The sequence below is a fragment of the Conger conger genome, chromosome 11 (genome assembly GCF_963514075.1).
Source record: "Conger conger chromosome 11, fConCon1.1, whole genome shotgun sequence".
Classification (NCBI taxonomy): domain Eukaryota; kingdom Metazoa; phylum Chordata; class Actinopteri; order Anguilliformes; family Congridae; genus Conger; species Conger conger.
In genome coordinates, this window is record NC_083770.1 from 38,945,338 (window position 1) to 38,972,586 (window position 27,249).

The 27,249-nt window shown below is 45.1% G+C and overlaps 1 protein-coding gene across 1 annotated transcript; it reads left to right on the plus strand.

Annotated features, from left to right (window-relative positions):
* Window positions 1–9,280: 9,280 nt before the first annotated feature.
* Window positions 9,281–27,174, plus strand: txnrd2.2 (thioredoxin reductase 2, tandem duplicate 2). Its single transcript, XM_061260346.1, has 17 exons — window positions 9,281–9,399; window positions 9,710–9,775; window positions 10,033–10,089; window positions 10,282–10,426; window positions 10,796–10,870; window positions 11,662–11,740; window positions 12,064–12,126; window positions 13,115–13,185; window positions 14,271–14,290; window positions 14,702–14,793; window positions 14,992–15,166; window positions 19,607–19,743; window positions 21,328–21,423; window positions 22,852–22,944; window positions 23,990–24,061; window positions 24,219–24,316; window positions 24,566–27,174. Exons 1-17 carry the CDS (start codon window positions 9,324–9,326, stop codon window positions 24,687–24,689), a joined length of 1,539 nt encoding a protein of 512 aa, XP_061116330.1. The 5' UTR covers window positions 9,281–9,323; the 3' UTR covers window positions 24,690–27,174.
* The last annotated feature ends 75 nt before the right edge of the window (window positions 27,175–27,249 follow it).

Sequence of the window (27,249 nt, forward strand, 5' to 3'; positions counted from 1 at the left end):
TGAAGGAAGGAGGGAGAGAGGGAGGGTGGGGGTGAAAAGGAAACAAAATTAACTCATCTTTTTTTAATGCTTAAAAAACACAGCCTCAAATGGAATATTTTGTTTTATTTTGTAGTGTTTTTTTGTCATTTTTGTTTTGTGTTTTCTTTATTGTTTTTTCTTGGGTTGTGAAAAAAGTAAAACCATTCTTATGATTTTGTTTGGTTTATGAAAGCTGAATTGATTTTCTGTTTTATTTAGTTCCCCTTGGGTTCTTTATTGTGTTTTTGTTTTTCATTCTTTTGTTTCGGATTTCGCAGTTTTGGGGGGTGAGGTTTTTGTGTGACGGATGCTGAAGGTGGGGAGGACGTGTGTGGTTTGAGTTTGGGACCGGTGTGCAGCAAGGGGAAAAGGTGTTTGAGCAGAGTTAACACACACATGCTGTTTCACACGCTGGCTCCATACACACTCTCCATAGCGAGCGTGACCTCATTTTATATTTTCTCACAGAGAAAAACGTGTTTTTAAAGCGATGGGTGCTAACCGTCAGGCCAGGCGCCCAGGTGCTAATGCTAAACCTGCTGGGGTTCGATGGGGCCAGACGAGTGAAACCGCATTTGTTGTGTTGATTACGGATCGGCAAACAAAATGGAAGCAAATTGCTCAAATAAATATATACATGTTTATATATCCTCCTAAGACCTGGCTATTTGTTTTTGTCTCCTGTCGGGGGACATGGGTTTTTGGTCTTAATCTCAAGAACCATATATTCTACTATGCTGAAACGTACACTACAAATGACATTCAATACAAATAAAATAAATAATATTTTTGAAAATGTTATCACTGCAACTCGTTTTTGTCGTTCAGGAGACTTGTATTATGTCAATAAATTTTAATACACATTTATTCGCCTGGTCTCAGGAAGATATATATTCAGAATCAGTTGGTAACATCTTTCAAGTTCAAAGACAGATGCTTTGCTGAAAATATGTGGGTTTGTCAGTTAACCTGGCTTATTTTCTTCTTTTTTTGCATTGTATTAAAAAGTGTGAGCAGAAAAAGGACACTTTGTGTGTTTAGGGTTTGTGTCGCCGAAGGATCGGGAGAACGGCGTTGGAAAGAACATTCTCCTGTTGTCAAATGTAACATTTTAAAGCATTTTATATTTTTGTTGATTTTCTAAATGTATATTAGGATCAAAAAGAAAAAAATGAAAAAAATTATACAAAACTTCTAATTCGTCTTTCTACGTTGTTAGCTGTGTATCCATAAGCCGGGCGTTTGGGAACTGCTTTCCGTGGATTCAGAATTTGCCATGTTTGTATAAAGAAATAACCGCTTCGAGCTAACAGTGTGTATCCAGCCTGCAAAATCATGTCGGTCACCTATTTATATTTTGTATTGTCAGAGTAAAAAAAAACAAAAAACAAAACAAAACACAAAAAAAAACAAGAAAAAGAAGAATTTTATCTACCAGTTTCTTTTTAAAGATGGGGAAACATATTTTGAACTGTTGAAGTCCTGATTGCCAAAATCTTTCAGGGAGGCGAGAGGGGAGGGTTCTCGACGACTGGGAGGACAGACGGCGTAACGCGAGTAGCTACGGACGATGTAGCGTTAAAGTACGGACGTTATCGCAGGGATAGACAGAAGACGGACAACGGCACGATGCTTACGTTGCGTGACTGCAGTTGTGTGCAGATTTTTACTAATGCATCTTTTCGAATCTTTTAAGCAAGCATGAAGAAAACTTGTAAAGATGTTTTATGTTTTTCTTCTTTTTTTTTTTCTTTTCCTTCCAAGTGCCAGTTTCTGTGCTGTAATTTGATATGATGAAGTCCTTCACAACCCAGAGAGAAGTGAAGTCAAGACGGGGTTTTCTCCAGCTAACGAGGCCAACCTTTGTCCGTTTGTTAAAAAAAAAAAAAAAAAAGGAAGAAGAAGAAAAGAAATGTTGCTTTTATTTATTGTGTTTCTCTTTATTTTATAGTTTGGGAGGTTAGGGGTTCTGAGGAGGTTGACCTGTTGTAGCCATGAGAAATACTCCATTACATAATTAGAGAGAAAAAGACTAGGAGCGTAGAGACGAGTTGTGTGGTGCTGTGACGCTTCTCGTTCTTTAAGGGCGAACCCCGAAACAGGCTTTTTTATTTTTCAGTGGACTACGGTGGAAGGAAGCTACTTCGAGCTCATGCATCAAATAGGCGATCGGCATGTGCCTACGTCAGCGTCTCTGCTATTCTATGTGCCGTGAGTTTCTGGAGCTTGCCTTTTTTTTACACGGTGTTTACAAAGACATATTATAGAATACAAATATGTGTACTAACTTCGATTTAAAAAAAAAAGAAAAAAAGAGCAAGAAATTAGCCCACGTTCATGTCTTTGGTACTGTGTGCGTTCGTTGAAAACAAAAACAAAAAAAAAATCATCTCTGTCTATCCCTGGCTGCCTTGTTTTGCCGTACACAACCAAAGGATCTGACATTGCGTTGGCGTATACGGGAAGGAAGTCGCTGGGGTTTTTGTTCGTAGGTGTTCTTACAGACTTCACTGCAGGTCTACTAACCCAGATCTGAATTAAACGCCAGAGCTGGCAGAGAGGGAAACAGAAAAGCGCAAGACCTACCTGTGTAGATATCACTGATCGAAACATCAAAATAAAGTCACTGTACTACTAAGTAGCAAATGTGTTTATCATGTGCCTTAACCTTTTCCATGGTAGATTAAAGAAAACAATGTGTTTTATATCAGTCTCTTTCTCCCCCTCTCTCTCCCTGTCTTTCTCCCTCTCTCTCCCTCTCTTTCTCTCTCTCTTTCTCTTGTCTTCTTGCTCTCACACACAAACACACTCTTGCTCTCTCTGTCCTCGGTGTAGTCTAGACTGGTGGTGGGTTTTGCCTTGTATTACATTGTATTATAAACCTTTAAACATAGAGAACATTAAAAACGGTTTGATTTCATAGAAGAGTAAGTTGTTAATGCTTTCGTAGGGATGAGAAAAAAAGATGAAATGCCACAGTGACAGAATGTATTATGTTAATTTCACTAATATCCTGGGGAAAGTATTGAGCTTGTTAAGATAACGGAGAAGATGCAGGTTTGTAGAGTATCGATTTGGTGTGTTTTCAAATAAACCGAGCCTGGAAAGATCGGCGTCAGCTTGTGGTTATTGCAAAGCTTTGGCTTTGTCGTCCAAGTGTGGAGGCCCTTTGCCAGGGAGAAGACAGGAGATAACAGCGCTCTGTGCCTTGAATTTGAGCAGTGACTCGGTGTAATATGGGGGCAGGTACGCCTGATTGCACTCTCACCATGCATGACGCTGTGGATAAAGGAATCCATCTCGCACAACGCAGTCGCTGCTTCGCTCTACGCGGGGGTTCCAGAACTTTCTGTGGCCCAGCTGACTCTTCAGTATAGGGTGACTCAAGTTCAATAATGTCAGAAAACATTTTCTTCAAAAATATATTTTGTAAAGACAGCCACGTGTTGCCATTGTACCTACGGCAACAAGTGGCGTTTTTAGTTTGGTGAAAATAATTTGTTTTACTGTACAAATAGGGAGCTGCTTTTATTTTTTAATTGTGTCATCTACTGACCCACCTCAACCCCTCCCTCCACCAAAAGTTTCAGAACTACTGCTCTACAGGATGAGAGGTCACACAGGATATAAGGGTTTTGGGGATTGTGGGATTGATTGTCAGCTGGGGCACAGCTGTATTACTCCCGAGCAAGGTGAAAAAATACTTCAGTAAAACTACCCAGCTGAGCAAACGGATCGTAGGTTAAAAATGTTAAACGTAATCCGTGATTCGCTGGGGAAAAGACCATCTGCTCACCGCTGAACTGGAAGGAGCAGCGAGCCGCAAAGGTCAAAGACAGTAGTCATGTAGTCACGGGGCTGTGTGCTCACCCGTCACAGCCTTCTTCCTCTGAAAATCTGGGGCCTCGGTGACCCCCAAAAGCTCACTGGCCTTCCTTCTTAAACCGTGTAAATGCCACCTGTGCGTTTTCCACAATGCCCCTCGTTCATAAAAAGTCACATTATTTTTGGCAGCGATTTCTCTCCATAGTCATTCATTATTTTATTTTTTTTCAAAGAAAAGGCCTGGAGTCCTTGAAATGTTTAAGAGCGGTTTGACATTCATAATGGATCCCTCCTCTGGACAATTATGTGTTCTGCACTCTCCTCCGGAATATTAACAGAGCTGTGTGGAACTGGTCATAATAAAAATAATAAAATGTCAAAGTGGATGAAAAATGCTCAGGCACCAGCATATGAAAAATGACAGTCAAAAGTAGAAAGGAGAAAATAACTACAATTAAAGTCATGGGGAAATTTTACTTCGCAACGCTAGGAAATGGACAACGTTTAAGGAAGGACTGTTATTGGATGACAATGGCCACCGCAAGGGAGCACTTCCCGCCGAGGAGTTGTCACGTTGTCCCATGGCTGAGCTAAAGCACGGCTCTTTACACATCCAGTGAAGCTGCACTTTCTGCTCTTTACACATCCAGTGAAGCTGCACTTTCTGCTCTTTACACATCCAGGGAAGCTGCACTTTCTGCTCTTTACACATCCAGTGAAGCTGCACTTTCTGCTCTTTACACATCCAGTGAAGCTGCACTTTCTGCTCTTTACACATCCAGTAAAGCCACACTTACTCACTGCGGGATTAAGGGCCTTGCTCAAGGGCCCAACAGCTGTGTCGATCTTTCCGTGGCGAAACCACCAATCTTCCAGGTCCCGGTCAAGTACCTTGGCCACTACGTTACAGGCTGCCCCTGCTCGTAAGTACTTGAATGAGTACTAATGAATGCATGTAAACAACATCATTCCCCAAATGGACTGCCACCTCAGAACATTCAATAACAACAAGTCAGCAGGCTAAAACAAACTTTGCTCTAAGACGGGAAAGTCCTGAGGCCATATTTAACATCGCCCATCCCTCCGTGAGTCTCTTCCACAGTTTCCACACGCCAGAAGCTTCCGGCAGTCTGAGATGCAACCGGAATGAAGTTAGCCCGGGGAAATAAAGCATACATTATCATTACATATTCTTATGTATAATATGATATGCTTATACAATATATAATATTATATCCATATATATACTGCATGTGAGAGAGCAACTGGAAAAAACAAGAAGCTACACTATAACAGGTGGGGATATAACAGGTCAGAGAGAGGATATGCTCTGGGACAAACTGTTGGTTAGTATCAAGTGGGGCGGCCTGTAGCGTAGTGGTTAAGGTAAATGGGACCCGCAATGTCAGTGGCTCTAATCCCGGTGTAGCCACAATAAGATCCGCACAGCTGTTGGGCCCTTGAGCAAGGCCCTTAACCCTGCATTGCTCCAGGGAAGGATTGTCTCCTGCTTAGTCTAATCAACTGTACATCGCTTTGGATAAGGGCGTCTGCCAAATGCCTGTAATGTAATGTAAGTGATGCTCATAAGACCGGTGTTTGCACTCAAAAAACACTCAAAGGTTGGTCATGCTCAATTAAGTTAATTTGATAAGAGAGCAAGTAACACAAAAGCCTTTCTGCAGCAAGACCGATATCTTCAGAGCAGCAGGGAAAGCAGGTGTTTGTAATTAAAAGTGTGGCTATCACTTTCACCTGCTGTTGTGTAAAAAAAAACAGCCTTTTCTGTGGAGGGTTTGTTCAAATTTCTCAGTCTTCCTTTTGGGATATCCCCCTTTCAGCAGCTGTGTCTTCGGCCCTGGGGCTGGCTGTGTACAGGCCTGTTTTTGATGATGAGGATGATGATGATGATGTCACTCTGGGCGGTAATTAGCCAGGTAGTTAGCCAGGTTGTACGATCGACCGTGGAGTCTAAGCAGGGATGGGTCTCATCCTGCAGCTTACAAGCTGAAAAAGATTCCAGTCCCTTTCCGGAATCTTCAGCTGTTGCCATGGGAGCAGCAAAGCCACCACTAAAGAAACAGAGAGAGAGAGAGAGAGAGAGATTATAATCAGTATTATAATTACTATTATAATTGTACCATAATATATCATTATTATTAGTAGTAGCATTAGTAGTGTTATTACTATGAATAATAGTATAAATTCTGTCTGTCATATTTTAATCTTTATTTATTGTTGTTATCATGTTTATTGTTGTTATTATGATTGATTGCGCTTTGGCATTGAAAAATATGTCATGCCAATAAAGAATTCTGAATTGAATTAAGAGAGGGAGAGGGAGGGAGAGAGCGAGAGAGAAAGACCAAACTTGCACACACAAAGTGAAATTCATCTTCCTTGAGCTACTTGCTGCAGATTTTGTTTGATCATAGCACAGATCCAACTTTGAAGCTAGCTCCTCAACAGATGTAAGTAGGATTACCTGTGAAGTCGTGCTGTGTTTGGAAAAGGTGCATTTAGGCAATTTCTGAAACAGAACTGAGGTATGTGTTCCTTTAGGATTCATTTATTGGAGCGACTGAAACTATGATCTCATATCTAAGCTCCTAATTTAATTTACGTTTTTATTTCTGCAGATGACATGTACAATGCAGGAGAAACATTACGTGCACTGACTTTGAGTAACAGTGCTAGACTAATAACTATATAAACCACGAACCAAAATCCTCATTCTGAATACAGATACGTCCATAGATTACACCCATTATTGGCATTTGGCTCTTATCCAGAGCGATGTACAGTTGATTAGACTAAGCAGGAGACAATCCTCCCCTGGAGCAATGCAGGGTTAAGGGCCTTGCTCAAGGGCCCAACGGCTGTGCGGATCTTATTGTGGCTACACCGGGATTAGAACCACCATCCTTGCGTGTCCCAGTCATTTACCTTAACCACTACGCTACAGGCCACCACCCACAATGAATCTCACGAACGAACATAAAACCCTAAAATAAAACCTAAAACCCTAACCGGGGGGTCAGAGTAGATAGACAGTGGTGACCGGAAAAGCCCCCATGCAGGGAATGCCTTGATGTTGTAGAACAGAGAGATCAGGGCGAGATGCAGCGATTGAACATTGATTGGAGGTACATTACGGGTAGAGCTGTCCCACTCTGATTTTATTGTACGATTATTCCTCAAAAAACGCAGGCCCCAAGGCATACACACACACACACACACACACACACTCACTCACACACACACACACACACCCACACACACACACACACACACACACACTCACACACACACACACTCACACACACACACACACACACACACACACACACATATATATATACATATACACACACGTTTTACCTTCCTGTCAATCTGTCATCCTGTCATCATTCAAAGAAACAAACTTGCATCATGCCCAAGCATTGATCAGTGTCACCATTGCCTAATCTACAGTAATCTGATGTGAAAATGATTGTAAAGTAAAACTATTTGTTCTGATGGTTCACTGTTTACCCCTTAGTGGTTTACAATTCACACCCCACTCTCTCTGAACAGTTCATTTCAGATGTGGTCTGTTGCAGCGTTCATATCTCATGTAAATCCAATTATTTTATTTTTTTTAAAAGCTCAATTTGTTGTTCTCTGATGTTTGCCACTACAGGCAACTTTTCTCAGGATTTAAGTGAAATGAAACCATTTCAAATTCCTGACTGAACAAAGACGCCATCTTATTTTATTTAACATTTCAGTGATTGCATTCTTGAGGAAATTAATGCAGAAAATTTAAGCTGACAGCTACATATATCCAGATATGTTTCAGGATTCCAATTGTATTCAGACATATCGCCGTAATCTCAGGGCTAAAACCACACTGCTAAGCAATAGCTTTTATCATAATCCCTTTTGGGGAATTGTGTTCAAAATGTGGCTGCTGGTGACTGCATAATTATTTAGCATGTTTTATTGTTAATACCTAACTTTTCTTGGACAGAAAATCGTAGTTAAAGTCAGTAAAGTCATTACTTTATGAAAAAATTGAAAAAACGTAATATGTTCTGCCAAAGATCAGAAATGTCTGTGCCCTTTGCTGCCAGAGAAGAAATTAAAGTTTAAAATGCCAATATTTTTCTCCTGGGTTTTGGCAGAGATATGACTGAATGATCTGCATGAATTGAAAAAATATTTATTTGTCACATTACCTCTCAAGTCCAATTTATATTTCCCTTGGATTCTCAGTGACATTTCAAGAATTAAAGACGGGCACCCACGTCTTGTGGTTATTCTGATGACTTGAATTTATAATTTATGCAAACATGATCATTTATTTTAGGCAACAAAGGTGTTGTGTGTGGTAAATTGCGCAAAATTGCCTTTGCTAAATATACCAGGTAATATCGACACTTCAGTCTGAAGTTGTGAAAGTCTCTGCCTACTGTAACAATCTGCAATTGTGCTCTTTGCTTTTACTTTCATTCAAAGCTGTGAGTAGGAAGCATATTTCAAGTTGCTGAAATTTCAACAACTATCCCACTTTTCCTGCTTTAAAAAAACAACAAATTGCCTTCGCTAAATATACCTCAGTCTGGATTGTGAAAGTCTGCCAGCTGTAACAGTCTGTTAATGTGTTATTTGCTTTTACCTTCATTCAAAGCTGTAAGTAGGTATTTCAAGTTGCCGAAATATCAACTTTTACTGCTTTAAAAAAGCAACAACGCGTTTTTGTTAAAAAAAAAAAAAGTATATCCACCTACATATGGTGTCTCAATATGAAATTAAGTGCAACTGTCAATTTGAACAACAACGACATTGCTGAAAGACGAGCTAACGATGTTCTAATTTCTCGGTATGCGGGACTCCTAAATGCCTTTCAAGGCATTCAACGTCTCTGCATTCAACTGAAAAACAAGCTAGTCATATTCTGTGCCTCGAAGCAATTCGGTGACAACTGCATAGCATGGCTCAACGTGATTGGCAGCTTTGCCAAAAATAGGATTTATATTAATTCATGTTACAGTTCATTTCACCGTTCAATTGTAGGCCTATTATTTTCAGGATGCGTCAACCATAGGGAAATTGTTTATTTATATCCAATTTCATAGAATGAAGCAGGCAGCCCCAATAGACAGCTGTCGAATTTCAACTAGAGTAAGCACGCATCTCTTTACGTCATGCACTGTTCATGCATAGCTAACAATGACGTCATATATTACGTTAGAGTAATTGCTGTGTCCATGCGATTGCAGAAGAGGGATTGCAGCATTTTAAATACATATTATTTAATATAATATAAATAGTTCTTGGAAACTCACTAAAAATGAAAGTGTAGTCTTTCCAGCATCAGTTCAGTTGGAAGGGGTGAACGATTGAACCTTAACGTTACCTTTTGTAATGACTGCGAGAAGGCATGTCGTCAGCCAGCCATATGACGCCAGAGAAGGTCCTTTTACTGTAACAATATGGCTGCCTTCTGCAAAGGCAGGAGCCGGTTTAAGCGTGTATTGCTGCAACAAACTTTCATAAGAAACTTAACAGGTAACGTTAAGCTCTTTTAAGTGTCTGGGAATTTTGAATATTTCTTCATTTAATGTATCGTCTTGTATGATTTTAATCTGCTCCCGTTAATCTGCAACTCGCTGTTGTAGTAACTAGCTAAGTGCCCACTATCTGCGTAGCAGTTAGCTAACGTTCACTGCAAATGTCAAATTGATTAATCCAGCTGATTAGGCAGGTTAGTGCTTTTCTTACTTATTTCCAAGGTATTTACCTAGCTTGCTTTCTAATCTGTATCAAGCAGATCTATTATTTAAAAGTATGTGTTTATGACTGTGTCATGTTTTTGTAGGGACATTTGACTATGATGTCGCGGTTATTGGTGGTGGTTCTGGGGGCCTGGCGTGTTCAAAAGAAGGTAAACTTTGTGTTGTGACGTTATCGCTTTTTATTCATAGATACACAGACATGTCCTTAGAAATATACGTGTATCCATATGTTCCAGGTGGCTGTTGTCAGTGCCACTGCTTGGCTTTCATTGACTATTTTATTCATGATAGAATCAAAACTACCATAATTATAACGATGTTGTCGTATAGTGATTCCTAGTGTAGTAAATGTTTTTATATATGATCTTTACATAATCAAGAATTACGTTTTGTTTTTTCTATTCAGCCGCTCAGTTTGGGAAGAAAGTCGTCGTCTTAGACTATGTCGAACCCTCCCCAAAAGGTGATATTTTTAACCAGAATAAACATTTTTTCTTGACTTCAGAACAATATTGTACCTCACCAGAAAGAAACAAGAAAACACGAATTTACTCATGGGTATTGGAACATATTTTGAACTGACATATATCAAGGTTAAATATTACAAGAAGGTGATGACCGTATTTTATGAGTTGCGTTCCTCTCCGTTACCCAGGCACTAAGTGGGGTCTTGGTGGGACCTGCGTGAATGTTGGCTGTATTCCTAAGAAACTTATGCACCAGTCTGCCCTACTGGGAACAGCGGTGAAGGATGCTGGGAAATATGGCTGGAACATCCCTACTCCTGTGTCACATGACTGGTGAGCTTCAGTTAGTAAGTGGAAGAGAATGCACAAGCCCTACATTATGAATCTTTTTATTTATTTATTGAAGTAACATGTGTGCATGAAACATTTTAAATGTTTATTATTTATGATTTTCTTTAGGTTCAAATTCTGCCGGGTATTTTCTTACACAAGTATAAAGACTCGTTGTCGCCATCTTGTGGTGTTTGTGGTGTCTTGACTCTAGTCATTTAGAATGCGCATGCTTTCAGACATATTTGGATGTTTTTTTAAATGGCTTTGCAACTCTTTAAAAACTTGTTGCATCTGATCATCCGATACTTTGTGTTCACATACAACAGTACGTTAGTCTTCCCAGCTCATGGTGCTTACTGTGTACTGCAGGCACACTATGGCAGAGGCTGTGCAGAACCACGTCAGGTCCCTCAACTGGGGCCACCGGGTCCAGCTACAGGACAAGTGAGTCACTCATTACATTACATTACATTATTGGCATTTGGCAGACGCTCTTACCCAGAGCGACGTACAGTTGATTAGACAAAGCGGGAGACAATCCTCCCCTGGAGCAATGCTAGGTTAAGGGCCTTGCTCAAGGGCCCAACGGCTGTGCGGATGTTATTGTGGCTGCACCGGGATTAGAACCACTGACCTTGCGTGTCCCAGTCATTTACCTTAACCACTACGCTACAGGCTGCCACTCCTCCTGGCTGAGCATTCTGGGAATTGTAGTATTCTTTCTTATGGGAATTGGCACACCCGAAGTCTCTATTCCATAGCTGGAATAAAAACCAGCCTACACACGGCCCTCCATGGCACAGGGGAGTCTCCTCAGAGGGGCTGACTGCAGGCTTGTTGGCACACAGAGGTCAGACAGGGCTAAGAGTCAAGCTAATATTTTCAGCTGGAGAGTAAAAAAATAAGGTCTTATTACAGACGGGAGCCTGACCGTTGGTCTGGTGTTGAGCCGAGATCGCAGCTGTATCTGTATCTGTCCTTTTGTGTTTCCCGAGTGCCTGTCTGTGTGTCTTTATTCTCATTCTACTGCGAGTCCCCGCTTCAAAACACTGTTTTTAATGGAACACGGACAAGCACCACAATATTTGTTTTATTTTTGTACCTCACTTTCATCTAAGAGTATATTATTTTTATTACATTTATTTTAAATGTAAATTTACTTACTCATTCATATGCATATTATGTGCAGCATTTGAAAGTATTCCAGTACTTGAAATCTTTTCTCTATTTTGTAGGAAAGTGAAGTATCTCAACCTGAAAGGCAGCCTGCTGGATGAGCACACCATAAGAGGAGTTAATAAAGCAGGGAAAGAGGTAAGAGGCAGAACTCGGTACTGTTACTGTTTGTTATTATACCATTCCTCATGGAATTCAAGTGTTTATGAAGCCAGAAGATAAAGATTTACATGTGTACTAGTGGGTGGTATTACACCCCCCCCCCCCCCCATAGACACACACACACACACACACAGACACACTAAGGGTTAGTATGCCAGTTCACATTGCCCTGTGTGTGTCAGTAGGCCAGTGTAATCGCACCAGAGCGCTCTGACAGGACTCCAGCATACCCGCTCTCTCCGACACGCTTCCATTTTTCATCGCCCATGGTCTGGCTCCTCTCTCCCTCTCCTCTGCAGACGGTCCTGACGGCGAAGAACATCGTGATCGCCACGGGAATGAGGCCCAAGCTCCCCGCCGATGTGAGTCTCCTTCAGCCTCCAGCACTATCCCACAATGCCGTTCTTGTCACGCATCCTGATACAGCTGTTCTGAAGTCTCCCAGCAACTCGGACCAGATAACTTATTTTTATTTATTTTTTTATTTTAAATTTTTTATAGACCGTTATTTAGCTGACGCTTTTATCCAAAGCGACTTACAGTTGATTAGACCAAGTCAGGGGACGATCCCTCCTGGAGCAATGCAGGGTTAAGGGCCTTGCTCAAGGGCCCAACATCTGCACTGATCTTACTGTGGCTGCACTGGGTCTACAGGCTGTCCCCAGTATCAGTGAACAACAAAATGAAATTATAATGAAACCTCAGCAGTTTATTTCATTTCTAATGCATGCGGTTCCATTGTCCTCATTTTTCGCCAGCTCTTAATTTCCTAATTACTGGGAATCGGCCGAGTGTGTTCCGGCGCTCCGATTCCTGGCACGGCGTTCCCAGAAAGCGGGATCTGATGTTTTTCCCCGTGCTCGTAATGCAGTCTAATGCCCTGTTGATTAGCAGCCAATAGCGATTTGCCACAGGCATCCTGAAAAACGCTTCCTATCGCGGTGTTGATTGGAAGGGTTTGTTTTTCTCCCCGGTGAGGTGACTTTCCGTGTTTGGAGCTCAAAGCCGCGTATCTGGTGATTATAAAGTGTCTGCGCTGTGGCCTTGTGTTGCTGGGAGACCAGTGGGAGAGGTGCAGAGCGATGCGCTTGTCGCCAGCTCGTATCATCGCTGGAGAATGACTGCTTTTGGTTTTTAATGGCTTGTGTGTTGGCCTTTGTCTGGCTTTTCAAAGCGCCAGCTGCACAGAGCTAATGATAACGAGAGACTGAGATAACAGTGGAACCGGGAGCACGCTCTAGAGCAGTAAATATTGTACAGGCCTGCTTTCTGACACAGGGCTGAAGATTGCTGTTATTGTAATTGGAATAAAATGCAAATGGAGGCGTTGCTGTTGTGTCCTCTCATCAGGTCCCTGGAGCAGAGGAACATGGCATATCCAGCGATGACCTCTTCTGGCTCAAAGAGTCTCCTGGGAAGACGTGAGTGAGGCGCTCTTATCACATCAGAATGCTTCCAGAACACATTGTGTTTTTCGCGACATTGTTTCCAGTGGAGGGGCAATGTTCGACACTCCTGTGACATCGCAATGCTTCCAGAATGCATTGTGTTTCACGACACTGTGTCTAGTGAAGGGGAGCCGTGACATCACAATGGATTCAAAAGTGCATTATGTTTCTATATGTTGAGATGCTCCTATGACATCATAGTACATCCAGAGTGAATTGTGTTTCTGTACATTGAGACGCTCCTATGGCATCATAATGCTTCCAGGAGACTGCTGTTCTCTTGTTCCGCCACTTGAGGGCGATAACGGTTCAGCACTAGTATCTCCTTCAAGAGGAATGTTGATTGAGTCAATGAGCGGAGTGCTGAAACACTGCCATAACCGTAACCAGGATGAGAGACTCTGTGGTTCAGACCCTGACACTGAGAGCAGCTGAAGGGTTTTCCTCCTGGGGGGGCTACCCCTCCCCTCCCCTCCCACCCCCCGTAGGTAGGTATTTTGTAGACAGGCTGTAGGCTTGTGGGAGGAGATGATTGACAGGGAGCTTGATGGACTGTTGTCTCACCTGCAGGAAGCTGTTTTGTGGGGGGGGGTGTTTGTTGATTGATGGGAGGCTCTGCCGGGGGGGTCTGCTGCCATGGCAACATAAAGGGTGGCCACTTCAGAGTTCAGGTGTGTGTAAGCGTGTGTGTCACACTGGCCTGAACAGACAGCAGCAGATGTTTGCCTGTGGAAGATCTCCCAGGTAGAGCTGCAGTAATGACAGACTGAGGGATGCCTGATTAGAGAGGGGAAACCGCTGCTCTGTTACAGCTGTGTGTGTGTGTGTGTGTGTGTGTGTTTGTGTTTGTGTGTGTGTGTGTGTGTGTGTGTGTGTGTGTGTGTGTGTGTGAGTGAGTGTGTGCGTGTGCGTGTGTGTGAGTGTGTGCCCCTGGCTTGGAGCTGCAGCAGTAACGGTGGGCAAAAAAAAATTTCATTTTGATGATATGAACCCTGGGGTACCATGCTTCCATAACCCCTCTCTCTCTCTCTCTCTCTCTCTCTCTCTCTCTCTCTCAGGCTTGTGGTTGGTGCCAGCTGTATCCTTTCGTGCCACAGCGCCCCCTGGTGCTAATGTGCTTACACTGCTCTGTACGACAGCACTGTCTTTGCAGTGTGCTTCTGCAGGGGTTATGCCCTTCACTACATTATCACCGTGTAGACGTCTCTGTACGCCAGGGAACTGCTGTACAGTGATGTCCTGCCTCTTTAAGAGACACTGAAGAAGCTCAGCGGAGGTGGGAGGGTGGGGTTGAGGACAGAGGAGGAGACATCCTCGCCTGTTAACACAGGGCCACAGCAAGGCCAGAAATCCTGCACAGTATGCCTGTTACAGACGATTAAGAGGCTGAACTGGTGAAATCGGGTAGCTCAGTAACCCTGACGATGTCGTAGAGAGTGGTGCATCGTGGGAGTGTGGTGTTGTGCTCCTGAACCGCTCCTGTGCTCAGACGTGGCCCTGGAGTGCGCCGGCTTTCTGACGGGCATCGGCCTGGACACCTCTGTCATGGTGCGCAGCATCGCCCTCCGGGGGTTCGACCAGGTACTGCGCCCGTAACCCCCCACTGTCAGTCACGAGGGACCGCCCTCTGACCCGCCCCTTTTAACCCTTTAAAGTGTGATTAGAATGCTACATTACAATATATAGTTGATGCTTTTATCCAAAGTGTCTCTCTCTCTCTCTCTCTCTCTCTCTCACTCTCCCTCTCGCTCTCTCTCTCTCTCTCTCTCTCTCTCTCAGCAAATGGCCGGTCTGGTGACAGATCACATGGAGTCGTACGGCACGCGGTTCTCCTGGCAGTGTGTTCCCCGGAGGGTGGAGAAGCTGGCGTCGGGCGCCCTGCAGGTGACCTGGGAGGACTCGGGTTCGAGGACGGAGCACAGCGACACCTTCGACACCGTGCTGTGGGCTGTAGGTGAGCGTGTGTGAGGGAAGCGCTGCGATTGGCTGATCCCTGAGCCGAGATGGATCATTGTACATTCTGCCTGTTTTACTTCGTTTACTTACGTGCAGTCTGTTTATTTTCACAGTTGTGTATTTATTGAAGTTGCTCAAGTTCAGTACCTTGAACAACGACCCAATGGCACTGCCCCACCTGAATAGAACTACAAATCCCACTGGCCTTTCAGGACCAGCCTTTAAGAGTCACCCTCAGATGTGCCTGAGAGGGATGAGGCCGCTTCCCTTCCCAGAACAGGCTGTGACTCAAACACTTGTGTTGGATCGGAACTCGCAGCCTCTCCGGCTGCTCGCTGTCCTCTGGGGGTCTGTGCAAAGCACCCTGGGATAGCGCTGTTTGTTTCCCGGCCGTAAATCGTCCAGGTTTGGTACGGGGATCTGCAGTGTCAGCAGGATGGAGGGGCGTCGGATTGAAAACAAGGCAATAAACACGGAGCAATGGGACTCTGCAGGAAGTGGGGATGACACATCGGGTGTGTGTGTCGGGGGGGGTCAGGATGAGCCCTCATAGGGGGTCAGCCTATTCCCTGCTTTGTTCTACCCCCGGCCTTCCTGACCCCAGCATCCCCGCGGAAACGGGTGGGATTTGTGCTCGTCTGTCTGTCACTGTCTGTGAGATCACCTGGCACAGCCGCGCCCCGCCCCCTTGATTCATTTCTCCCGATTCCGTGGAATTGAGACAATGGGGGGGGGGGGGGGGGTCCTCCTGCCCTCTTACTCTGCCTTCCCTGGGAGGGATTTTAAATACCCCTCCCCTCCTCACGCCCCCTCACCGCGGGTCCTGCCTCCTCACACATTCCCGCCCCCCCCCCCACCCCAGTGCGCTTCGCACGGAATGTTCCATGGGAAAACGTGCAGCGGTTTCCTGCTCTGCACCATTTTGGCAGTGCTGTCAGTGGCTTCCATGGAGACATTAAATAGCCAATCAGGGTAAATGACAAATGATCAGAGATCTGCTGATGTCATGACTGGGACCCAGAAGGTCCGTGGTGCAAGACCTGTTGTAGCCACAATAAGATCAGTGCAGCTGTTGGGCCCTTGAGCAAGGCCCTTAACCCTGCATTACTCCAGGGGGGATTGGCCCCTGTGTAATGTCTGTGGTGGAAAATCCAGGTTCAGAAAGTACAAGTCCCCCACAGGATTCCCAGGAGTTCCAACCACCTGTAAGTATCACAAGTGTTGAGCTAGGAAGGAGAGCTAATGAGTGAAATCAGCTGGTTGAGTTCATTGGTGGAAGAAACACAGGACGGGACTTTTACTTTTGGACCCCTGGACTTCACACCTCAGGATGCTGTACTATTTCAAGTGCACAGGCAAGCTCTTTTATAACAATAACACTCATGAATTATGATGAGAATGTGTCTCAGTTAGTGTGGGGGCTGCTTTCTCACCTCCTGCAGCTCGGCTGACGGGATGTAAAACGTGTGAACTGCTTCATTATCGCCGAATACCATCACCTGTCTCTCCAGTGCTCCTGCTGCTGGCAGCGAGCGTAGTGAGGTTTAACTTCACCGCTCATTCAAACACATACTATACCATACCATACCAGCTGCTGTCTCTCCAGTGCTCCTGCTGCTGGCACTGGGTGTAGTGAGGTTTAACTTCACTGCACATTCAAACGCATACTATACCATACCATACCAGCTGCTGTGGCTACAGAGAGCATTTAGCCTGGCAAAGGATCCCTTCCCAATCCTTACTTCAACTCTCATGAGCTATTAAACACACTGAATCCTTACTTTAAATCTTATGTGCTGTTAAACACACTGAATCCTTACTTTAACTCTTATGTGCTGTTAAACACACTGAATCCTTACTTTAACTCTTATGAGCTATTAAACACACTGAATCCTTACTTTAACTCTTATGTGCTGTTAAACACACTGAATCCTTACTTTAACTCTTATCAGCTATTAGACACACTGAATCTTTACTTTACGCTGTCAGTTTAAAAAAATAACCTGAAGGTTATTTGCATATTCTTGTAATTATATGCATTTAATAATTATGTTTCCTTAAATATGTAGGTTCATTTTCATCTTTACCCCAAGATGAGCTATCTCAGTGATGGACTGTAACCAGTCAGAAAGGTGAAAGAAGTGGAAGTTGCTCTCCGTGTGATGGTAGAGGCGGTCATGGCTGGATTCTTTGAGCACGTCCTGGCGGAACATTGAACGGCGTTTCTCTGTGTCCGTGTGCTCTGTCGCCGTTGGCAACGCTCCCGTGTCTGTGCTCAGCTTTTCGCCACTGCAGTGTGGGGCGCGTACAGATGTCTGGGGACAGATGACGGGAGGAGAACTTTGCTTATCTTGCAGAGAAAGAGGGAGAGAGAGAGAGGGAGAGAGATGATTGTGCGGCATGCTCCTCTGCTAAGTCAAGGGCATTTCTGGGAGTGAATGCTCAGGGTAATGTGTGCTGGAATGTCCCTTTGCACAAAGGAGTCTGTTCAGAGCCTACGACCCTACAGAGAGCTGGATGAGTCCAGAGAGCACTGTTCACACAGTGTAACTACACCAAGGAGACCAGGAGAGGGTGCTATTGAGCCTACCTTTGAGTTCAGACAGTGTAACTGCACTATAACCACCAGGAGTGGGCTCGAGTGAGCCTACATTTGTGTTCACACATTGTAACTACACTATAATGCCCAGGGTAGTTCACACTCTGTGCTCTAGGGGGTGTTTCATGAAGCAAGATTATAGAGATAGCTGGATAACTGCGCTGAGTAAAACCCGGAACAGCTCTCTTTACTTCTGTCCATGTCAGAATCAAACCAAATTTACAGGGTGTCGCGTGCAAACTGGCTGATGACAAAACCGAGAGACTATTTACAGAACGTAATTGTTCAGCAGTATGGATTCTATGGTTGTAGTTATTGTTATAGTTGCAGTTATTGGTGTGGATGCTCACATCGTTATGGTTACAGTTATTGTTATAGTTACAGTTCTTGGTGTGGATGCTCACATTGTCATGGTTACAGTTATTGTTATAGTTACAGTTCTTGGTGTGGCTGCTCACATTGTCATGGTTACAGTTATTGTTATAGTTACAGTTCTTGGTGTGGATGCTCACATTGTTATGGTTACGGGTATTGTTATAGTTACAGTTCTTGGTGTGGATGCTCACATTGTCATGGTTACAGTTATTGTTATAGTTACAGTTCTTGGTGTGGATACTCACATCAAAAAAAAAATATATAGGCCCTGGTCCTTATCTTTGTTGTACGGGTAGCAATTGAAATTGTACTTCTCTCTAGGGTCTTTCAGCGCACTTAGCCCTGGTTATGGGTATGCACTTTGTTGTACGTCGCTCTGGATAAGAGCGTCTGCCAAATGCCAATAATGTAATGTAATGTAATTATGGTTACAGTTATTGTTATAGTTAGAGTTCTTGGTGTGGATGCTCACATTGTCATGGTTACAGTTATTGTTATAGTTACAGTTCTTGGTGTGGATGCTCATATCGATATAGTTGTAGATATTGTTATAGTTATAGTTCTGGCTGTGGATGCTCATATCGATATGGTTGTAGATATTGTTATAGTTATAGTTCTGGCTGTGGATGCTCATATCGATATGGTTGTAGATATTGTTATAGTTATAGTTCTGGCTGTGGACGGGCCTGAACACAGCCCTGATCTGCTCTGGGGGGCAGCCGGTTTGCTCCCACTGTGGTCTGTGCGCTCTGCGGTGTGATGTTTTTAGGAAGAGAGAGGTGTCTGTGACTTCCCCACACCCCCCCGCCCCCCCACCGGCTCAGTATCCCTATCAATGGACGGATTCTCCGGCCCCCGCCAGGCTAACCTGGGCCGAGGCGGGGGGAGGAAGTTGTTCTTCGGCTCCGGCCAGGAAAAGGGTCCCCAGGTTTGTTGTTTTTTGTGGGCCGATACCATCGCTGGCTGGAACCTCTGGGCCCTGGGGACGGGGGGAGTGTTTATTGTGTTACCCACAAAGGTGGGGAGGGGGGTGGTGGGGGGAGTGAGGCAGCGTCGCCGACGGCTCTGGGTCACAGGAAGTGACATACAAGGACCCCCAGGGCCCTGTGGAAGATGGAAACGCAGATACCTCGGGGTTCAGGTCTCCGGAATGTGGATCTGCCTCCCCCTCTCCTCGTGTGGAGGGTCGGAGCTCATTAACGCCGGTGTTCTGTAGTTAACCCTTTCAGGTGTGACATCACAGATAAGTGATTAGAGTGCTCTTAACTGAACACTGATGTCACAATCTCTACTGCTAATTGTTCTAGAACATGGACGGAAAATATTCCATATAAAAACTACTCATCAAAGGGTTAAAGATGGCTGCTGAATCCAACGAATAATGAATGAGGAGTGATTGAAGTGATGAACAGTTGTTGGTTAAGGATCTGACTGTGCTCTGTGTGTGTGTGTGTGTGACCGCAGGGAGAGCGGCTGAGACCAGAAAGCTCAACCTGGAGAAAGTGGGGGTGGTGCTGGAGAAGGAGTCTGGGAACATCATCGTGGCGGACAACGAGGCCTCCTCCGTGCCGAACATCTACGCGATCGGAGACATCGGGGAGGTACGTGATCCGAGCTGACTGGGGCTTGGCCTCTACCTCTAATAATAACTCCGCTCCGTATGTTAACACTGATATATGGGGTGTTCAGCACCACTGGATTATATCTTTTATCAAATCCATGCAGTTTCACAGATAAATTTGCAGAAATATTTTCTGATCTTTGAGTATGTCATGCGGTATATCCTCCAGTGGGGAAAAAAACAAAGTGAATAACTGAAAAATGCAGGTTGTGTGTTAGTGCATCCTGTTTGAGACAGCTGGTCTCATTACCTGGCCTGTCTGTCTGTCTGTCTGTCTGAGGTGAAGTATGTCCAGGTGTCTGTGTATGACTCACCCTGCGTCTCTGACACTCCGTCAAACTGAAGCGGGCCTCTCCAGCTGAAAGGAGAAAGGGGAAAATGTTTGGAGAGATGCCTGCCGTGTTTTCGATCTGAGTTGTTTTGCAGATTGTTGTATAATTTCAGTCTCCATGTTCTGAAGTTTAAAAAAAAAAAAAAAAAAAAAAACCTGATTGAGTTGCACCTTCGGAAATATAGGACAGATTTGAATGATGCAACGTGGGTGGTACACACACACACACACACACACACGAACAGACACATGCACAAACACATACACATACACATGCACAGACACGCACACAGACACACACACACACACACACGAACAGACACATGCACACACACGCACACACACACATGCACACACACATACACACACATACGCACACATGCCCCACACCCACACACCACACACACACACACACAGACAGACACACACATGCCCCACGCACACACACCACACACACACACACTTTTGTACCGCTGGAGGAGATGTATTGGGCAACAGGATGTGGAGGAGCGAACAGACAGGTTGCCGGAGACTGAAGTCATGTTTGTAGAATTGCCCCCGAGCATTCTGGGCCATTGTTCCCATGTTCTGCTTTTCGGCCCGACTACACCTACTAGCACAGAGCCAAGGCAACACACAAACCAACATTCTCACAATCATCCACAACACACAAACCAACATTCTCACAATCATCAACAACACACAAACCAATATTCTCACAATCATCAACAACACACAAACCAGCATTCACATAATCATCCACAAACCAGCATTCTCACAATCATCCACAACACACAAACCAGCATTCACATAATCATCCACAAACCAGCATTCTCACAATCATCCACAACACACAAACCAGCATTCACATAATCATCCACAGCACACAAACCAGCATTCTCACAATCATCCACAACACACAAACCAGCATTCTCACAATCATCCACAACACACAAACCAGCATTCTCACAATCATCCACAGCACACAAACCAACATTCTCACAATCATCCACAACACACAAACCAGCATTCTCACAATCATTACATTACATTACATTATTGGCATTTGGCAGACGCTCTTATCCAGAGCGACGTACAACAAAGTGCATACCCATAACCAGGGATAAGTTCGCTGAAAGACCCTAGAGGGAAGTACAATTTCAACTGCTACCTGTACAACAAAGATAAGGACAAGGGCCAGAATGGTGACCGGTGTACTCTATTTCATTTTAGGGTCGTCCTGAACTCACCCCCGTCGCCATTAAAGCTGGGAAGCTTCTGGCCCGGAGGCTGGCCGGTGCCTCGACTGAACTTATGAACTACGACAAAGTGAGTGACCCCAAAAACCTGAGCCCCCTCCCATTCACTGCTGTGACCCCAAAAACCTGACCCCCCCTCCTGTTCACTGCAGTGACCCCCTGAGATTGGCCAGTGGGTCCCAATCATCTCTTCAGGGACCCCCAGTCAGGTCCGGGTCTGTGATGTTTAACCTCAAGCTGGCCTGGTACAGCTGATCTGGGACTTGACGAGTTTGTTTCAGGTGCGCTTGAGACTGACTGGGTGCTCCTGAAGAGAGGTCTGGGCCCCTCTGGTCTAATCGATCTGAAATGTATTTCTATGGCCGTATACGTAGCGCATAGGGCACATTGCGTTGACACCAGCCCAGTGGGGTTGAGGTTAGGCTTTGCTTCAGGGGGGATTGTCCCCTGCTTAGTCTAATCAACTGTAAGTCACGTTAGATAAAAGCATCAGCTGATAACTGTAATGTAATGTAAAAAGCCTTGCTGAGGGCATCCATCCTGACTGTGAAGCCACGTGAGTGGATGGAAACCATCATGTCTGGCAAAATAATGGCTGTGGCGTTAAGACCGTGACAGGACCGCGAACAGCTGCTTACAGTGAGGCTGTTAAAAGCGTGCTGTTTTACCTGAGTGTGTGTGAGCGACAGGTGAGATGTGATCAGTCAGGGATGAGGAGATGTTAGTCGGGCCACTTTGATGTTTTCCCACCTGGACGACCTGACTCAGAAAGATCAAATAAAATAAAAATGTGTTCTGCTCACGCCAGTGCCTTACCAGCTGTTTCCCTTAGTCAGAGTTAGACACTGTACTCACCACTCAAAGCCCAAATACAGTCTAACCCTAACCCTAACCCTAACCTTAGAGTAAAGCAAATAATAACTGGACACCAGAGGAGACACGCAGGCCAGAAAAACATTGGATTCTGTAACTTAGTGCTTTATTTCCAAGAGGACTGAAGTTTCCCTTAATCAGAGTTAGACACTGAACTCACCAGTCAAAGCCCAAATACAGTCTAACCCAAACCCCAACCCTCACCATAACCCACCACACCCCACACCCTTTACTAACCTAACTAGTGTCAGCCTTCAGTAACTACTGATATTACACTTACTAACCTAACCCACCCACCCCTTTTGATCATAATCTTGGGGTTTTCTCCCCACAGTTTTATACGTCATGTGCTTGCTATTTCGGTGACTCAGGCCTGGCGTTTGCCCTTCTGTTACTATGTAACTGCTGTAAAAAGCGCTAAATAAGTCAAATGTAACTGAATTTAACAGCATTGGTTATATTCAGTGTATGCTCAGTGTGTGTAGTGCTCAGTATTAGAATAAGTGTGTATAGTAGTCAGTGTTGGTAGTGTTTAGTGTTTACTCAGTGTGTGTAGTGCTCAGTATTAGAATAAGTGTGTACTGTAGTCAGTGTTGGTGAAGCTGGGAGTCCTGTGCTCTCTCAGATCCCCACCACGGTGTTCACCCCTCTGGAGTACGGCTGTGTGGGGCTCTCTGAGGAGGAGGCAGAGAGACGCTACGGGAAGGACGGGATCGAGGTACGAAGCTCTGCCCCACCACCTCCAGCGCCCCCTACTGGACATGACTCGCTCTCACCTGAAACATGCTCCTCATCAGCCTAGCCTCATTCTGAGGTCGTCCTTTCAGTCCCTAGAGTGCCATATGGCTCTCTCAACCTCATATCTTTTCACCCAGTCAAAATGACCGCTGAACTATTGTTTTGAGCCCCTATTAAAACCCTACTAAATGTTCCCCATTTTCTCAACCAAAGCCAAAGCCTCTTGGTATTTGTGTGGAGCCACTTCATATTGGGCTTGGGACTGAACGGGTTAATGGTTTCAGGAGACTGGTGGGGGTGTATTTTGGAGCTGCACCAGGCCCCAGGTGAGGGGGGGTCTGTAATGCCTGCCCCCCCCCCCCCCCGCCACCTGCCGTCCTGCCTCAGGGTGGGGCTCAGAGAGGGGCGGGGTCAGGCAGACTGACACCCCTGAAACGCCGTCTGATTGACAGGCGGAGTAGGCGATGACAGCCTCCGCGGCGGTGGAGGCAGCGTGTGATTGGGCGGGGGCCTGTAGCCGCTCGCTCGCAGGGTTCAGAGTGGTCGCTACGACTCGCGGCGCGTCAATCAATCACGCCGAGCCACGCCCTCATCTGCCCCAAAGGCTCTTATCATGTCCATACTACAACATTTTATTTATTTCTACATTTATTTCTGTATGCATTTATCTCTCCCTCTCTCTCTCTCTCTCTCTCTCTCTCTCGCACACACACACTAAATTCCTGAAAGAAATCTGGGAATTGACAAAAAAACTCCTCGAGGCTTACAGGATACCCCACCCAAGAAACTAAAAAAAAACAATTATACTAATCAAGACGTATAATAATAATAAAACATGCGATCTGTTTTATTTATGATTAGTAATAATTAAAGCAAACAATATTACAGGATTTTATCAACATCGTTTAAGATGTTCATCAAGGCTTTTTGATGATGATTTTGTATAATGGTTAATCTAAATTAATTGGGTTGTGTTAATAAATGCTTTGACAGTGCTTTGATTGGCGTTCTGGCTCCTTTGACAGGTATATCATGCCTTCTACAAACCCCTGGAGTTCACCGTGGCAGAGAGAGATGCCAGCCAGTGCTACATTAAGGTCAGACAGCACAGCAACCAATCAACACAGCAGAAATCATATTCTCCCCCCTCTGAAGGAGTCATTGTTTCTGAGTTCTTCATATTATGATGTTGATGCCCCAGTCATCCCAGGGGGTTCTGGGAGTTTGAGTCCTAACCAGACCTCTTTGCTGTAGGCGGTGTGTTTGCGAGACGGAGACCAGCCCATCCTGGGACTACACTTCACTGGGCCTAATGCTGGAGAGGTCACACAGGGGTTCGCCCTGGGCTTACAGTGAGTACACACACACACACACACACACACACATCCACATGAAGAGGTTCATACACGGGCGCACGCACACACACACAGACACACAGACAAGAATAAGAGGTTGACCAAGAGGCTTAAAAGGTTACGGAGTCTTGATTTGAAGACTAAATTTGCTTTAAAGATCTGCAGCAGCATATTAAGAGTTAAAGTACGCTTATCTGGGCCTGGTGTCAAAGTGCCGCTCTGTGACGCTCCTCTCCCCTGTCCCAGGTGTGGCGCCACCTACCGCCACCTACTGGACACAGTGGGCATCCACCCAACGTGCGCAGAGGAGGTGGTCAAACTCAACATCACCAAGCGTTCAGGTCTGGACGCCACGGTAACCGGCTGCTGAGGTTAAGCCCCTCCCTGAAGCCTTGAGCACACAGGGAGCCCCGCCCCCTCCTGGTTAAGCACTGCTAGCGTTAGTGCTATTAGCATTAGCGTTAGCACTCTCTCCACCGTCCGTCAATCTACTGAACACCAGCACTGTTAATACCAGCCCTGGGTCAGTTACGTTATCGTTTCTACACTTTACTGAGCTCTTCTGGTGTATTGCAACCTATGAAGTAATGTTCTCAAAAAGTGCAAACCCTGCCTTCTGATGCTCTTGGTTGGCTCAATTGTGCCAGGCAAGATCAATCGAACACAGAAAAGTATTCAAAACAATTACGTGATTGACGCAGGTCTGGTTATTACCCTCCACATTCTGCCCCCCGGTGCCCTACCAAACGCCACACACACCGCTAACACTTCCTCACTGATCACAACACTTAGTTTTCCCTCTGGAACGACGCAGCGTAAACCTGAGGTTAGCATCACGCTTATGAAATATTATCAGCCGAGTCTCCTGCTTGTTTATAAACTACGACTGAAACATCGGCCGAATGTAGGCCCCCGTGTTTAAAGAAAGCAACAGAAGAAGAGAAGTGGAGTGAATCGTGGGTACCAGGAAACCCCAAACCAGAGTGACTTCATAAACAGCCCCATAAATCAGCTGCAGTGGTGGCTAACGCTGTTGAAATAGGACCGTAAAACGGCGGCTTGGTGCGTCTGGACTTCGGTTCTGCAAATATTGCCCTTGCTCCGTCCGTCCGTCCGTCGGTCCTTCCTGTCCGTCCGTCTGGAGCTCGACACGCTCGGCTAGCTCTGCGACACTGATGGATGGGGCGGGAGCCGTCGCCATGGGGACGCCACTCCGTTTCCCGTGGACGCAGACAAACATTCGCAGAGCGCGCTGTCAGTCAGGGGAGAGGGTCCGCGGGGCGGGGAAAATGCGCTGTGTGTTTGGGTTAGAGACCTCCTGCGGTTCCCCCGACACTCGCTGGAATAAAACACCCCCCGATACTCGCAGGAATACAGCCCAAACACAATAACACTTTCTGTCTGCCTCTGCCCTGCAAATCTTCACCGAGCTGAAAAAGGCTGGATCCAGAGGTGGAAGAGAATGGGAGAGTTGCCTGTGGGAAGTAGCGGTAATTATACGATCCTCCAGGAGATGGTGCTATTGGGCTGTTTCCATCGTACTCAGAAATGCACCATTCATGATATTGTAGCTTGATTAAAAAAGGAAAAAAAGAGACAAAGAATCCCTTACAGAGCTGTGATACAGAAGGCGATCCAGTCGTCCAATATGAAGCCTTATCTCCTGTTTTATCAAGGCGAAGGAATGAAGGAATGGACAAAATGCGAAATTAACAGATTGGCTGAAATGTGTAGTACGCTTGACAACATTTCCTTGAGGGAAACACTACAGGGCTTCAGACATTTTTATCCGTCAGCTAGTTTTAATTTAAAATCGAAACAAGAAAAACATATGCATAAACAATACACCCCCCCTGTCCCAGGGTGTGGATAGGATTGTGTGGGGGGGTGGGCAGAACAGGGGGTGCTGGTTTATTTTTGTTTGAAGTCTAATCTGTGAGCTCTGAGTTCTGACGGGGGTGGATGTGCTCCCAGGACAGTTTGTACCTGGGCGGAGACTCCTGTGTGTTCTCTTCAGGGAAGGGGGGTGCTGACTGCTGCTGGGGGAACCCTGACCCCCCTCCCTACCCAAAATAAAGCGCACAAACAGGGCTGGGGCGCCATCATTTCACACAACAAAACGCCGATGTTGTTAACGGTAAACTGTTACGTCTTTAGACATTTCTCGCTGATGCACTTACTTATTTATACTGCTGGATATTTCACCAATCCGTTTAGTTCCTTTGCTCAAAGCTACAGTGGCATTGAACCTGCAGCCTCTATGTTGTGGGTCCAGTTCCCTAACCACTACACTGCACTGCACTGCTGCTTTGTCTCGGTCAGAGGTGTAAAGCCCAGGGCTCAGAGAGTAAAAGTCTGAATTGAAAATAAATTTGTTTCACAACTTAGTTCTGTCTCCTGGCTGAAGAATTGTGCCAATTAACAAATCTTATTTGTGGAACAAAATACTTGTAAGGACTTTTACACACTGGATACACCTCTGATACACACACACACAGCCACACATATCAAAACCTTCTGCACTATTTGACAACAGATGCCAAGAGAGAATACTGAAAAAAATTCAGCATTTGGTAAGTGCCTTGATGACTTGCTTAAAATGGCCGCCCAGCCCGACTGAATCACACTGTTTGGGGTCAGGGTTCAGATTTCTGGGGTCCAGTTAATGAAGACGAGTACCAAAAACCCTGAACGGGACGGGCAAGTCTGATGTCCCCTGGAAACCAACTTCCTCTAAATAATTTATGTGATTTAAACTGAAGCTTCCAGTGTAATTATTTGTGATAAATGAGCTTTGTTTGTACAGCATTGTTGTAATATGTATTATTAAAATATTCATGTATGTGCACAGTCAACCTTGCTTTGTTATATTTGTGTGTGTGTGTGTATATATGTATATGTATCTATGTTTGTCTGTATATCTTTGTGTG